Below are 15,305 nucleotides of genomic sequence, written 5' to 3'. Positions count from 1 at the left end.
CGTAGGTTCTTGCTCCGGTTTGACTACTGACTTCCTATGTGATCCCAGGCAGGTACCATGCTTTTCTGGAACTTAGTTTCTTCATCTGTAACAGCAGGGACTGAACCCAATGACCCCAAGGCCCCTTTCCAGCTCCAGAATTCCGAGAGTCTGTTTTGTCCCATCAGCTTCAGTTACTCCCCCTATCCCCCCATCACCGGCCACCCCAGCCCAGTCCCTATGGGGCTTGTTTCCCTAATAAGACCCCTATTGCTGATTCTACCTACATTATCCTCCCAGTGGCCTGGCTAGAAATACAAAACCCAAACCAAACCCATTGCCATCGAGTCGATTCCGACTCACAGCAACCCTATAGGACAAGGCCCTAGGAAATTCTTCAGGAGGACCCTCCTTCCAAAAACAAAAACCAAACCCATTACCGTCAAGTCGATTCTGACTCACAGCGACCCTGTAGGGTTTCCAAGGCTATAAATCTTTATGGAAGCAAACTGTCACATTTTTCTCCTGCTGAGTGGCTGGTGGAAACCCTGGTGACATAGTGATCAAGAGCTATGGCTGCTAACCAAAAGGTTGGCAGTTTTAATCCACCAGGTGCTCCTTGGAAACCTTATGGGGCGGTTCTACTCTGTCCTATATGGTCACTATGAGTCGGAATTGACTCAGTGGCAACAGGTTTGGTTCGGTTTTGAGTGGCTGGTGGGTTCAAACCACCAACCTTTGGGTTAGCAGCCAACCACGTCACCCACTGTGCCACCAGGGCTCCTTGGACCCTTCTTACCTCCTATGAACTGCAAGATAAACAGAGCTCTACTCAAGACTCACATGCTTACCCCTGAGGCTATTGCAGGATTTATACCATTTACACAAAGCGAGTGAGGCTGCTGGCAAAATCTGGTTCCCCTTCCAACCCGCTGTCCACTGCCTTGTGCGCTTTCCGTGTACAGACCAGAATGCCAAGAGTCATATTTTTAAAAATGTTTTTGCTTCAGAAAAGGCTTTGACTACCTCAATGTACATCCCAATGCAGTCTTCTGTGAAGTCTTAACTTTACAAAATTGTGAGCTTTTTATAAAAAATTCAATTGTGAATTACTAGAACCTTCCATTAAGTAGCACATTGTTGTCCCCAGCCCTATCTGATGACTTCTGCCTTCATCTTCTGGGCCCCCCGACCTCAGTCTCCCCTCCAGCCTTTATACGGGGGTGCTCAGGTCACTTCTGCACGGCCTTGAGGGGCATGCAGGCCCATGTGGTTCCCCATTCCTGGGTCAAGCCTCAGAATTTTCCAACTGAAAATGGCTGAGCAAGGCAGGGGATAAGGCTTTGCCTGCCAGTGGCTGAGGTTCCCACTCCCCCATGTCTCAGTCCTGAGTGTCCCCTACTCCAGGGACAAAGGGGTGTTTGAAATTGTCACACTAGCCACATAGGACACTGGCCACAATAATTGCTCAGCAAAGCCCCTGGGAGGGAGGTGGTGTGTGGGGATGTGGTGAAGGATGATAATACAGCCAACACTTACAGGCACTATCTTATTTTAAAATGCTCCAAATCACCTGTGAAGTAGGTACTGGTATTATTCCCGCTAAATGTTGATGAAAATAGACTCTGGAAGGCTTTGTAACTTTCCCAAGCCCCCCAGCCCCCAAATAGAGGACCAGAGACTTCATTCCATGCCTGTCTGACACAACACCTGGGTTTTGAATCCTGGAGAGGGTGTGTCCACAATCCAAAGGAGCACAATGGGGAAGGGGTGAGAGGGGGCCACAGAAGTGTTCAGCTTCTGCCTGAGAGCCCCTCTGGTGTCTTGTAGAAATCCCTCGTCGCACCCCTCCCCCACATGGCTCTCCCTTGCCCTCCCCAAGGAGTTGATTCACCTCCCTCAGGAGCTGAGGGGAGGATGAAAGGATTGGTTCCAAAAGCCCCTTCCCTCCTCTCCTGTACCCCACGCTCATTCCACCACCGCCTTCTTACTTTCTTATCTGTGCCCCTGCCCCAGCCCAGGGAGGAAGGAAGCTCTGCCAGCCCTGGGCCTGTGTGGGGGCAGCAGCCAACCACTCCATCACCCACCCTCGTTCTTGGCTCCTCCTCCTCAGGCCTTGGCCTACAGGGGAGGGGACAGGATACACTTTTAAATGTCTCTACGTGAACAGCCAGGAGCACAGATGCAATCTTTGCATACGTTACAAAACCCTCATTTTCCAAAGGCAACTTGTGACCCAGGCATATAACTTTTGATCACACTGGCCATGGCCTCTGTATGTGCCGGCACCCATTAAGAGGAAACAGAAGGAAGGTGGGATCAAGGTGGGTGTCAGTCCTGGCAAAATTCATCTTTATCTTTGGAGGACAGTTTCCAAAAGGAAGGAAAATGGAATGAGAGTAACATGCAGGCCTCTAGCAAAGCCAGGAGGGTAGAGGCCAGGTGACAGGTGCAAACCTGGCTGAGGGTCTGGTAGGCGTTCCTTCCTCTCTCGGCTCCAGCGTCTTCCCTGAGACCCCAAGGGCAGGGCAGGGAGGACTCTGGCCCGTCACAAGGAGGAGCAGTGTAGCCATGGAGGAAGAGCAGGCCTAGCTTGGGGCTCGAGGTTAGAGCTGGAGAGGTAGGGGGTGAAAAGAGGCTTCAATTTCTGCATTAACCCATCTCCCCGAGCTTTTTACCCAAGTCAGAAGGTTGGCCTGATCAGGTCCACAGAAGGACCCTTAACCCAGGCATCCAGCCCCATCCCACTCCTACCTGCCCTTCCTGCTGGAGGTTGATCCAGCAGAGCTTTGGAGCTTCTGGATCCCTGTGGCCAAAGCAGACTCATTGCAGACACTTTACGATGCAAATGCTGTAAGATGCACAAAGATGAGTGTGGCCCAGCCCCAACCTACAAGTGGGTCTAAGGCAGGAAAGGAGAGCTCTAAAGATGTGATAGAAACTCAGGCCAGACCAATTCTGGAGTGCATGCTCATAATTGCCTCTGTTACCTATTAGCTGTGTGACCTTGGGCAAGTCACTTAACCTCTCTGAGCATTGATATTCTTATTGCAGATTGAAGGTGTTAGACTAGGTCAGTGGTTTTCAAATTTTTCCAGCCACATTATCCTTTCTTTAAATGAAATCTTACTTATAACCTGTTTATTGAACAGTCCTAATTCAATAGAGTATGAAAATGACCATCTTTATCTTTCTTCCAACCACTGCTGTCTTAGTCATCTTGTGCTGCTACAACAGAAATACCACAAGTGGATGGCTTTAACAAAGAGAAATTTATTCTCTCACAGTTTAGGAGGCTAGAAGTCCAAATTCAGGGTGTCAGCTCTAGGGGAAGGCTTTCTCTCTCTGTCGGCTCTGGGGGAAAGTCCTTGTCAGCAATCTTCCCCTGGTCTAGGAGCTTCTCAGCGAAGGAACCCCAGGTCCAAAGGACGCACTGTGCTCCTGGTCCTGCTTTCTTGGTGGTATGAGGTCCTCCTGTCTCTCTGCTTGCTTCTCTCTTTTATATCTCAAAAGAGATTGACTCAAGATACAATCTAATCTTACAGATTGAGTCCTGCCTCATTAACATAACTGCCTCGAATTGTGCCTCATTAACATCATAGAAATAGTATTTATAACACATAGGAAGATCACATCAGATGACAAAATGGTGGACAATCACACAATACTGGGAATCATGGCCTAGCCAAGTTGACAACATTTTGAGGGAACACAATTCAATCTGTAACAACTGCCTTCAAGCATCTCCTTTGAATCTCCCCTTCTCTTAACGCCATCTCAGGCAGACCCTGATCACATTCAGGTGTTATAAAGTCTACCTTGTCTGTTGCAGTTTGAAGTTTGATGTGCACTATGGCACCCCCAGTCCTCCCCTCCTCTAGTTCAGTTTGGCCCATAGTCTGAAGGACCCCCTCCCACCCCCGGGGAGGAGAACATGGTCTGCTCTTTCCTGGCTCCTTCCGTCTCCTCCCCAGTGCTGTTCTGGGCCTCCATCTTCGGTTGTTAGGGCAGGGGGGAGGGACTGCCCGAGGCAGCCATGAGCCTCCTGGGCTGCCATGAGCCTCCTGGGCCACCGATTCTCTTGGTCCTTCAGGTGTCCAAACATGGCTGACTCACGGAGCCTACGGGACCCTTCCCACCTCGTGCTGCTGAGCTCTCCCCTCCAGCAGTCAGGCCTTCGGAGAAGGTTTCTGGCCAGATGGCTCAAGCCAGGCTGCCTTCCTGGGAGCTCATTTGGTCTACAGGAGATCCACCCATTCTCTCCCCACCTGGCAGTGGGAGGCTGGCTGCCCCCTGCTGCCCTAATCTGTCCCGCCCTTTCTTCTGCTGCGGTAGGCACAATAGGGGCAGGTGAACAAGGCCTCTGCATGAGGAGATGCCCGGCAGGGAATGGGAAGCCTGCTTCTCCTTCTTGTGGGATTCTGTGGAAACAATGAGTGGCTCTCTGGCCTTGGTGCAGTAGCATCACTAGGGTTAGCGTCATTCAGTGCAGTAACTCATGGTGTCAACCCCCACCCCCCGCCCATGGGCCTCCTCCGATACCAGACCATAGAGAATCCTTAGTAATGTTTTTTATACTGATGTTACTTATAAATCCTAATTCCATATAGGAATTCATTCCTTTGTCTTTAATTACCACTTCATTCTCAAAAAAGTTATCGATATAGATTCACAAATACTAGTGTCTTAGTCATCTAGTGCTGCTCTAACAGAAATACCACAAGTGGATGGCTTTAACAAAGAGAAGTTTATTCTCTCACAGTCCATTAGGCTACAAGCCCAAATTCAGGGCATCAGCTGCGGAGAAATGCTTTCTCTGTTGGCTCTGGAGGAGGGTCCGTGTCATCAATCTTTCCTTGGTCTGGGAGCTTCTTTGCGCAGGAACCTCAGGTCCAAAGGACGTGCTCTGCTCCTGGCGCTGCTTTCTTGGTGATATGAGGTTCTCTATGTGTCTCTGCCCACTTCTCTCTTTTATATCTCAAAAGAGATTGCCTTAAGACACTAGCTAATCTTGTAGACCTCATCAGTATAACTGCTGCTAATCCATCTTATTACATCATAGTGATCAAGTTTACAACACGTAAGGAAATCAGATCAGATTACAAAACAGTACACAATTATACAATACTGGGAATCATGACCCAGCCAAGCTGACAGATATTTTTGGGGAACACAATTCAATCCATGACAACTAGTTACCACAATACTGTAGCTACAACACCAGAAAATTTGATAAAATCAATGACTACAAAAACATGGGCAGCAACAAAAACAACAGAGCGTGCTTGCAGTGCATGCAGATGAAAACACGTGATTTGAAGCATCATTGTAACTGGATAATAATGACAGTTCTAACCCGAACACATTAGGAGGTTCACAAAGTAAGTTAGCATAGAGTTTTAGCCTGGAAGGTATATTGATACACGTAAGCTGGGCTTACGAAAAATGTTTCTGTTGTTGTAACTAACTACAGGGATATTTTTATAGACAGTCATTTTGGCATCACCCCCTCTGACAATGTTACCCCGTGCAGTCTGCATCCCCTGCACCCCTTGGTGACACCACTGCCTTGGAGACCCCTCACTTAGCTTAGGCAGGGGGTCGCCCCACACTCCTCCCACAGGAAGGTGCAGGGAGGTAAAAGCTACGACATTTCCTCGGGGCATTGACTCCTTACACGGGTGAGTCTTAACCTCTGCTGCACATGAGAGCCACATGAAAAGCTCATTAAGAAATACCAATATGCTGACCCTACTCCAGACCTGTTAACTCAGCATCTTGGGGGTGGGCCTGGGAATGTTTTTTTAAGCTCCTGAGATGATTGTAAAAGGCAGCCAGGATTGGGAACCACTGCCCTACTCCAACAAATTCCCATCAAATGATGGGGGCAGGACCAGTTAGTCCTGCACGGTGATCAGGGATGGGGGGCGGGGCACGGAGACTTATGGCTTAGTGCCCTTAGGATTGCGGCTTTAGCCACAATTTGAAGGTAACAAAAGAATTCCCTTTCAACACCCTAGTATAAGTGGTTTTCAAATTGCCTTAGCATCCCTGTCTTCATATGAAATCTTGCTAGAGCCCCAACTATAACTCAGTTGAAGGTGGAGTATCTGGCTAAAGCAGGGATAAGGGCTTGGAGCCAGGCAACGGGCCATTGGAAACTCCCCTAGATGAGGTAGTCAGAGTCCCTGGGTGGTGCAAAAGGTTGTCACTAAGCTGCTAACTGAAAGGTTGGTGGTTCGAGTCCATCCAAAGAAAGGCCTGGCAATCATTTCTTGAAAATCAGCCATTGAAAACTATATGGAACACAGTTCTACTCTGACACACATGGGGTTGCCATGAGTCAGAATCAACTCGACAGCAACTGGTAATATGATACTCATGCTCCTTCAGCTCTTTCTAAGATCCTACTATTGTATGTTAGGTCGGATGGAGAGAGGGGGCCACCCCTCAGCTCTCTGCAGGGCGAGTTGGGTGCAAATGGAGCCAGAGGCATGGGCAGTGTCTAGGGAAGCAGGCCAGGGTGGGTACCCATAGCAGGCCCCGGCAGAGCCAAGGTGGGGCAGGGGGCTCATAGCAGTAAGGAACCAGGATGAGGTAGGGGGGCCAGGATGAGGCCTCCAGAAACCTGCTGACTCCCCAGCTTTGCTGAGTACACCCTCCCTGGGCCTGAGCCCCCAGCGAGGTATGCTCCTCCCATGTGCCCCTGAGCAGGGGGAAGAAGAGAGGCCACGGCCTCAGGACCTGCAGCCGCCACCACCGCCACGGCAGCAGACGGAATGCCAGGAGGAGAAATCCAGCGGGGATGAGAAGCCCACTACAGAGCCTCTCTTTAAGGTCCTGGACACACCTCTGAGCGAGGGTGACGAGCCCACAACGTTGCCGGCCCAGCGGGACCATGGGCACAGTGTGCAGATGGAGGGCTACCTGGGCCGGAAGCATGACCTGGAGGGGCCCAACAAGAAGGCATCCAACAGGTGTGTGGGGGAGGGGCAATGGTGTTGGGGAGAGGGTGCCCTCTGCCTCTGATCTGTGAGAGCCCCTGTGCACCCTCTTGGCCAGCCTGAGGGTGGCTTGGCGGGATGGGAAAAGTCCATCTTCAGTTCCAGGCCTGAGTTCAAATCCTGTGACTTGTACAAGTTAGCCTCTGTAAATTAGTTTCTCCATTTATAAAATGCGGATGATGACAATATGGCTCTTTGGCAGAGATACCGTGCCTGGTGCAGAGTAGGCACTCAGGGAACATTATTCTCAGGGTTGGGCTAACAGGTAGGTGCTTCCTGATAGTCTTGACATTAACAACATATTGTTGAACAAGTCCCATTTTTCACCAGTATAATAGGAGTTATAATAGGAGTTGAGATAGGGAGATTGGCCTAGATGCCTACTGGAGGGGCCTCCCAGTGCCGTCATTCAGACACTATGACTCTGAGGAGTTGGTTCAATGGCTATGTCCTTTCCTGATCCCTGAGGCAACTATGTCCTTGGGTTCAGTCTATCTGGGGGTGCCTCTGCCCAGGGTTCCTAAGGGCCTCTTCCTGCAGACAGCGGCTCAAGGTCCCAGGAAAATGGGCAGCTTTGAGAAGTTGAAGCCAGCCATATTCCCAAGGCCACCTGGTAGGACAGAGCATGCCGTGGCAGACTCATCAAAGCCACTGGAAATTCCTTGGACAATCTGGGAATCCAATCAACCTAAAGAAGTTTATTGCCATATGGAGAGTCTGTCAGGAAAGAGGGAACTAACATTTATTGAGCATCAAACCCTGGTGGCGTAGTGGTTAGGAGCTATGGCTGCTAACCAAAAGGTTAGCAATTCGAATCCACCAGGCGCTCCTTGGAAACTCTATGGGGCAGTTCTACTTTGTCCTATAGGGTCGCTATGAGTCAGAATCGACTCGACAGCAACAGGTACTATATGCCAGGTGTTATGTTAGAGGCTTCCGGTACATGTTGACTGCTAAAATCTTCACAACGACCCTGTGATATTGAGGTTTCCATTTTCTAGATGGGGAAAGAGAGTATTAGAGAAGATAAGTCATTTGTTTAAGACTAGCATTTCATTTCAAAGTCCCAGCTTCTTCTTAGCAACTGCCTCACTTAGACTACAAGCCCAAAGAAGGTAGTGAGGGGTAGAGGGAAGATGATCCCCAAGCTGGGAGTCAGAAATTGTGGCTTAAAATAGCTCTGCAGCCAGCTTTATACGGGTCAGGTTCTCTCTTTGACCTTCCAGTACTTCCTCTTTATGTGCCCTACTAGTTGTCTACCTTCCTGCCCTCAAAAGGAAGGAGGAGGAGGAGGAGGAGAAGACAAAAAACCTGTTTCTCAGTGTTTGTTACTGTAAAAATGCAATAACATGGTTCTCATTTGTCAGTGAAGAAGCTCAGAGTTAGCGCACACATTAGTTTATGGGCATGTTATTCCCACCAAATATGCCAAGTGAGATGAGCCTTGATTTGCACAAATGTGTTTCTTTAAAAAGTGCCCAGTATACTGGGCATATATTATCAAAACAAACAACGACAACAAACAAACAAAACTCTGTTCAATTCACAGTTCTGCAATAGGAATCAAACATGCTAATGATGTAAAAATGCTTTAAAAAGTTAGATTTATACTGATGGCCTTAGATTTAATCATTTTACTTCTAGGTAAGGTAAGAGTCAGAGTTACGTGCAAAATTTTATGCACAAGAATGTTCATCACATAACTATTTAAATTGTGGATAATTTTTGTAGTACTGTAAGGTCCAACAATAAAAGGATTGATTAATGCATATAATGGGGTACCATACAGTTGTTCAGAATTATTTTTAAGAAATACTTGAGGAGAGGGGAAAATATTCATGGTATAGTGTTAAGCTTAAAAGCAGGATATAAATTGAATATACAGTATGATCCAATTTAGCTATGTACGTGAATAGAAAAAAAAACTGAAAGGAAATACATAAAATATTATTAATAGTTAACTTTTTTTTTTAACATTTTATTGTTGTTTAGGTGAAAGTTTACAGAGCAAATTAGTTTCCCATTCAACAATTTATACGCAAACCCCTGAATGTGTCAGCACTCTTGCCCCTTCCTCCCTGGGTTCCCCGTGTCCATTCACTCAGCTTTCCTGTCCCTACCTGCTTTCTGAACTTTGCTTTTGGGCAAATGCTGCCCTGTAGGTTACATATAGTTGATTGTTCTGAGGTGTGCATTCCTCACTGGTGTTATTATTCATTTTATAGGCCTGTCTATTGTATGGCTATAATATGATCTCCGGGAGTGATTTCAGTTCCAAGTTTGAAGGGTGTCTAAGGGCCATAGTCTCAGGGATTCCACCAGTCTCTATCAGACCAGTAAGTCTGGTCTTATTTATCAGTTTGAATTTTGTTCTACATTTCTCTCCCACTCTGTCCATGACCTACTACTGTGGTCCCTGTCAGAGCAGTCGGTAGTGGTAGCTGAGTGCCATCTAGTTCTTCTGGTCTCAGGCTAGTGAAGGCCATGGTTCATGGGGTCCATTAGTCCTTTGGACTAATTGTTTCCTTGAGTCTTTGGTTTTCTTCTTTGCTCTAGACGGGAAGAGACCAGTTGTTGTATCTTAGATGGCCATTTGCAAGTTTTTAAGACCCCAGTCTCTACTCACCAAGGTAGGATGTAGAACGTTGTCTATGTGGATTATGCTATGCCAGTTGACCTAGATGTCCCCCACGACTATGGTTCCTAGCCCTCAAGCCCAGTATCTTAGTTCTGGGAAGTGTGTGGTTATGGCTAAGAAGTTTTTTTGACTGTGTTGCCTCTACACACTATTGCATACATTGGTATATTTGCAGCATGTACACACATATATGTACTTGAGTGTACTTCCATACATCCTCCCACCGCTGTTCAGCTTACATATCTACCTATGTATCCACTCATATATTATTGTTATTGTTGTTGTTGCAGGATTGTATATGTATTAGTATTTACTGTTGTTGCCTTTTACTCTTGCACACCTTTCAGTGTCTTCCTTTACCTTGATTATGTTGTGCTCACTTCCCCTATATTGTGTATTATCTCCCTTCACCAAAATTAGTATGTGTCTACTGTCTGGTTAGTGGGTTCCCCTCCCTCCCCATCCCATCCCTGGTAACCATCAAAGAATGTTTGTGTGCGAAAACCTTTGCTCAACTTTTTATAATAGTGGTCTCGTACAATATTTGTCCTTTTGTGACTGACTTATTTCACTCAGCATAACTTCCTCCTTGTTCATCCATATTGTGAGATGTTTTGAGGAGTCATTGTTACTCTTTAACATTTCGTAGTATTCACTGTATTACGTATCACAGTTTGTTTGTTTGCCATCCATTGCTGGGTACTTGGGCTGTTTCCATCTTTTTGCTATTAGAAATAATGCTGCAATGAACATGGGTGTGCATATGTCTATTCATGTCACGGCTCTTATTTCTCTAGGATATATACCTAGGAGTGGGATTGCTGGATCCTATGTTATTTCTATTTCTAGCTCTTTGAGGAAGTGCCATGTCATTTTTCATAGTGGTTGTACCATTTTACACTCCCACCAGCAGTACATGAGAGTTCCAATCTCCCCATAGCCTCTCCAGCATTTGTTTTCCTTTTTTTTTTTTTTGATTAGTGCCATTATTACAGGTGTGAGATGGTATCTCATTGTAGTTTTGATTTGCATCTCTCTAATGGCTAATGATAGAGAGCATCTCTTTATGTATTTGTTGTCTGCCTGGATGTCTTCTTTGGTGAAGTGTCTGTTCATGTCCTTTGCCCTTTTTTTTTTGTCTTTTTGTTGTTGAGTTGGAGTTTTCTATAAATTTTACAGATTAGACCCTTAACAGATATGTCGTAGCCAAAAAATTTTCCCCAGTCTGTAGGTTCTTTTGGGAAAGTCTTTTGATGAGCATAAGTATTTAATTTTCAGGAGGTTCCGATTGTCTAATTTATCTTCTGCTGTTGGTGCTTTTTAAGTTATGGTTGATGGTTTATTTATACCATAAATTAGGGCTCCTAGGTTTTCCCCTATTTTTTCTTCTATGATCTGTATGGTTTTAGGTTTTACATTTAGGTCTTTTGATCCATCCTGAGTTAGTTTTTGTGTATGGTGTGAGGTATGGATCCCATTTCATTTTTCTGCAAATGGATATCGTTTCACCAGCACCATTTGTTAAAGAGACTATCTCTTCCCCATTTAATGGATTTTGACAGTTTGTCAAAGATTAACTGAAATAATAGTTAACTTTTGGTGGTGTAATTACATGCAGATGATTTTTCTTTTCTTTGTTTTCTGTATTTTTCTTTTTTTTTTTTTTACAGTAAAATGTGTTATTATTTATCAGGGGGGAAATTCTGTAATAAAAAAAGAAATGGTAAAGCAACAGAAATTGATTATAGAGATGCTGTACCAGGGTAGAGTGCCTGGGTGGTGCAAACAGTCAACGTGCTGGCTGCTAATCAAAAGGTTGGAGATTCGAGTCCACCTGGTGGTGCCTCAGAAGAAAGTCCTGGCAATCTACTTCCAAAAAATCATCCGTTGAAAACCTTATGGAGCATAGTTCTCCTGTGACACACATGAAGTCACCATGAGGTGGAATTGACTGGATGACAACAAATGATTTTTGGTATCAGGGATGAGGGTGACCTGCCCGTCTACTTCTTCACAGGTCCTGGAACAACCTGTACTGTGTGCTCAGGAATAGCGAGTTGACCTTCTACAAAGATGCCAAGAATCTGGCCCTGGGAGTACCCTACCATGGGGAGGAACCCCTGGTCCTGAGACACGCCATCTGTGAGATTGCTGCTAACTACAAGAAAAAGAAGCATGTCTTCAAGCTGAGGTAAGGCCCTTCTTGTCCACTGCCCCTTCCCTGGGCTTTGAACCCTCAGAGCTGGTGGCTGGATTTGGCATTAGTTGCCTAACAGGGGCCCACTATATGGGACCAGTTCCAGGTCCGAGCTGCCCCTCAGGGGATGGTCCCCATTTTTGCCTCTCTCAGAAGGTGCTGTGCGGGATAACAGAGGGTAATGAGCACCCAGGGGCAATCTCTAAGTCGCGCCCCCATTCATGCACCCAGGGGCCATTTCTAAGATAAGCCTCCTCCTCCCCCCCAATTTCAATAGATGTACATAGCGGGAACGATGGTCTTGGACATATCTCTGGACCGTGTGGAGTCACCCCCTGTGACAGTGTCACTTGGTGCTGTCCGTTCCCTCCCACCCCCTTAGTGACGCTACTAGTGCCCACTTGGACTTGCGCCCAGGGGCGAGTGCCCCCTCTGCCCCACCCCCACCCCCACTGCCTGGGAGGATTCCGGTTATTGGACAAGCTCAGGGGACTGAGACAGAGCCAGCTCTCTGCAGAGGCCTCAGGCAGAGGCCTTCAGAGGTGGAACATGACAGAAAACCCTTTGTCCTCCTAGGCTGAGTAATGGCAGCGAGTGGCTCTTCCATGGCAAGGATGAGGTAAGACCAGACGTGGCTAACAATGGGGCAGGAGGAAGAAACCCAAGCTACTTCCCTCAGAATCGGCAGTCCTAGGAGCACGCCCCCCAGTCTTGGCGGGGCCCTCGGGCAGTGTGGGCTGTGGCGCGCCTCCCAGCTCCGCCCTGACCCTCCCGCCCCTCAGGAGGAGATGCTGTCCTGGCTGCAGGGCGTGAGCACCGCCATCAACGAGTCCCAGAGCATCCGCATCAAGGCGCAGAGCCTGCCCCTGCCCTCCATCGCCAGCACCGACGCCAGCCTCGGCAAGAAAGACAAGGAGAAGAGATTCAGCTTCTTCCCCAAAAAGAAGTAGCAGGCCGCGGGCGCCCCGCGGGTGGGACCCGGCGAGCGCCGCGGGGCGCCCGGAAGCGCAGGGCTGAGTCGGAGACGCACAGAGCTCCCGCGGGCTTGATCTCCGCCGCGGCCCGCGGCTTGCGGCCTCCGTCCTCCTCCTGCCCGCTGCCCGGGCCGCCGCTGCCTGCCGCCTGCCTGCTGAGTCGCCGGGCCGGCCCAGGCCCCGGGCCCCTGCTGCACCGCAAACGCTGCCTTCGCCCGCCCGGCCCGGGCCCCCGCCCCCAAAACCTGCCTCAGTCCCTCGCCCTCCCGCTGCAGCTCCGGCCCCCAGGGAGAGGGGCACCCAGCTGCTCAGAGCCCTCAGCGCCTCCAGACCTGATAACAGGAAACGGTTCTCTGAGGCACACGTCCGCCTCTCCTCACCCCTTCTCCAGAGCTGAGGGGCGCCAGCCCCGTAGCCCCCTTAAAAGCTGGAGAAGGCTGATGGTGTTCCTCAAACGCTGCCCACTCCCAAAACAAGTCTTGTTGGGGCCACCTCCCCTTGGTCGCAGCTAGGGAAAGAGGACACTGGAAATGCCTGACCTGCCCCTTAGGGCTCGGGGAAGGAACCTTCGGATGGGCCCACAGAGCCCCAGTTCTGGGCCAGGGCTGAGGGGACAAGACGGAAGGCAGGGCCTTGGGTGCTGCCAGCTTCTTCCCCGTGGGGCTTCCTCAGAACTGGGTTTCTCACCTCAGGGGCCACCACATCCCTGCCTCCCACCAGAAAAAAAAGGGGGGGGCACCCTCCATGGTCTGTGGGTTCAGACTGCAAGGAGCAACCTGCTGCCTCAGAACCCTTTGCTACCACCACAGGTGGTTGAAGGAGGATCAGAAAGCTCTCAAACCATCCCTCTTTTAAAACTGTGGTTAGAGCTTAGGGCTCGGGGGTTCTGAGACCTGAAAGAGGGACAGATAGGTCCCAACACTGCCTAAGGCTCTGCCTCTCAACTCTGGGACCCTCCCCCAACTCCCAGTAGCTGCCAAACCAGCACTATATGACACAGACCTAAGACCCCTTAGGGAGACAGTGCAGGCCCCCAGATACAAGATGAGAAACCCCACTATCTGGACTTGTTAGTTGCTGATTCCAACTCATGGCGAACCCCACGTGTGCAGCATAGAACTGCTCCATACCAGTTTTCAAAGCCGTGACCTTTCGGTAGCAGATCACCAGGCCTGTCTTTCAAGCATCTGGAGTAAAGCACCCAAAAGCCAAATGCCTACCTGTGTCCTGTCTGCAGCTATACCATCTTAAGGTATTGGCTGGACAGAGAGCAAAGCTTATCATCCATCACCCAAGGGGAGCAAACATGGCCATGCCTGGGTAGATGGCATCACCATCCATGTGACACAACTACCCCTGGACAAATGCTGGGACCAGAGCCATGAAGGTGTGACACTCCCTGATCAGCTTCTCCTGAAGGTCCTGGCCTTGAATTTTGGGGATCACGTGGGTACAGAGGTCACCAACCATTTATCCCCCACACCCATCCCCAAAACCAAAACCCATTGCTGTTGAGTCAATTCTGACTCATAGCAACCCTATGGGACAGAGTAGAACCGCCCCATAGGGTTTCCCAAGCACAGCCAAAAGGGGCTCTGCAAACTACAGCACCAGGAATACCTTTCTTCATGCTGCTAAGGAGAGACTACTGGAGAGACCACTCGTTCCACGATCTTCCCCACTACTCCACTTGGAAAGCAAAACAGTTCCAGCCCAGCATTTTTTTCTGGGTTTGGGTCCAAAAGACTAGTCAAGTTTGGGACAGTAGGCATCTTCACCACAGACCATAAAGGTTCCTGGGGCTTGGAGCCTGAAAGGACAGGGGTCTGCAGTTGCTGTTTCCATCACCCTCCCCATGGGAAGGGGCCTTAGACACCCTGAGATGATTTGTTGGGAAGTGGATAGGGCTCAGGTAGAAGCCACAGGGGCAGGCATCCAGCGTTACAAGGCCAGCCAGCCCAAGAACCCTTAGCTAGTGCAGATCAGCACAGGCACAGCTCAGAGATCAATACCACCTGGTGGCCTGACACCATGTCAGGGTGAAACCAACTTCGGCAGACAAGGACCACAGGAAGGAAGATGTTATCTGATGGAGCCTGATTTCCCCAGATCAGATGCTCCCACCTCTGTAACGAGGGTCTTCATTGGCCTCAACAAATCTAACCATGCTGCCCTCTTTGCATCAACATGGAACCTAGTGTGTACCATGCACCAGCCTCTTTCTACACCTGGGGAAACCAAAGCATGAGGCAATAAGGAAGGCCTTTGGTACACTGAAGGGCATATCCTGCTGTGGGGCAGAGAGCACCTTTCTTGCTGAAGAGCAGATCGTGGCAAGCAGCACCTCCCTCGACTGTTAACCTGGGCTAGTCTTTGCGGAACCAAGAGACAAGGGTCACCCTCCCCCCTCCATGTGGGTCAAAGTGGCACCTGAAGTGAGGAGTTTCCAGCAGGGAACTCCACAGACCGAAGAATTAAAAGGTCCCAATAGAAGAGCTAGGATTTCACCACCC

At 49.0% G+C, this 15,305-nt stretch overlaps 1 protein-coding gene across 1 annotated transcript in view; it reads left to right on the top strand.

Annotated features, from left to right (window-relative positions):
* The window catches only part of SPTB (spectrin beta, erythrocytic), a 126,748-nt gene extending 113,966 nt beyond the window's left edge, over positions 1-12,782 (top strand). The window contains exons 34-37 of the mRNA XM_004370951.2: positions 6,694-6,956; positions 11,639-11,812; positions 12,395-12,437; positions 12,601-12,782. Coding sequence (XP_004371008.1) covers positions 6,694-6,956; positions 11,639-11,812; positions 12,395-12,437; positions 12,601-12,768 — 648 coding nt within the window. The 3' untranslated portion in view covers positions 12,769-12,782. The remainder of the gene's footprint in view (positions 1-6,693; positions 6,957-11,638; positions 11,813-12,394; positions 12,438-12,600) is intronic.
* The last annotated feature ends 2,523 nt before the right edge of the window (positions 12,783-15,305 follow it).

Source organism: Trichechus manatus, unplaced genomic scaffold, assembly GCF_000243295.1.
Source record: "Trichechus manatus latirostris isolate Lorelei unplaced genomic scaffold, TriManLat1.0 scaffold00010, whole genome shotgun sequence".
Taxonomy (NCBI): Eukaryota; Metazoa; Chordata; class Mammalia; order Sirenia; family Trichechidae; genus Trichechus; species Trichechus manatus.
Note: the sequence above shows the minus strand (reverse complement) of the source record. Positions and strands in the feature narration are given on the sequence as shown.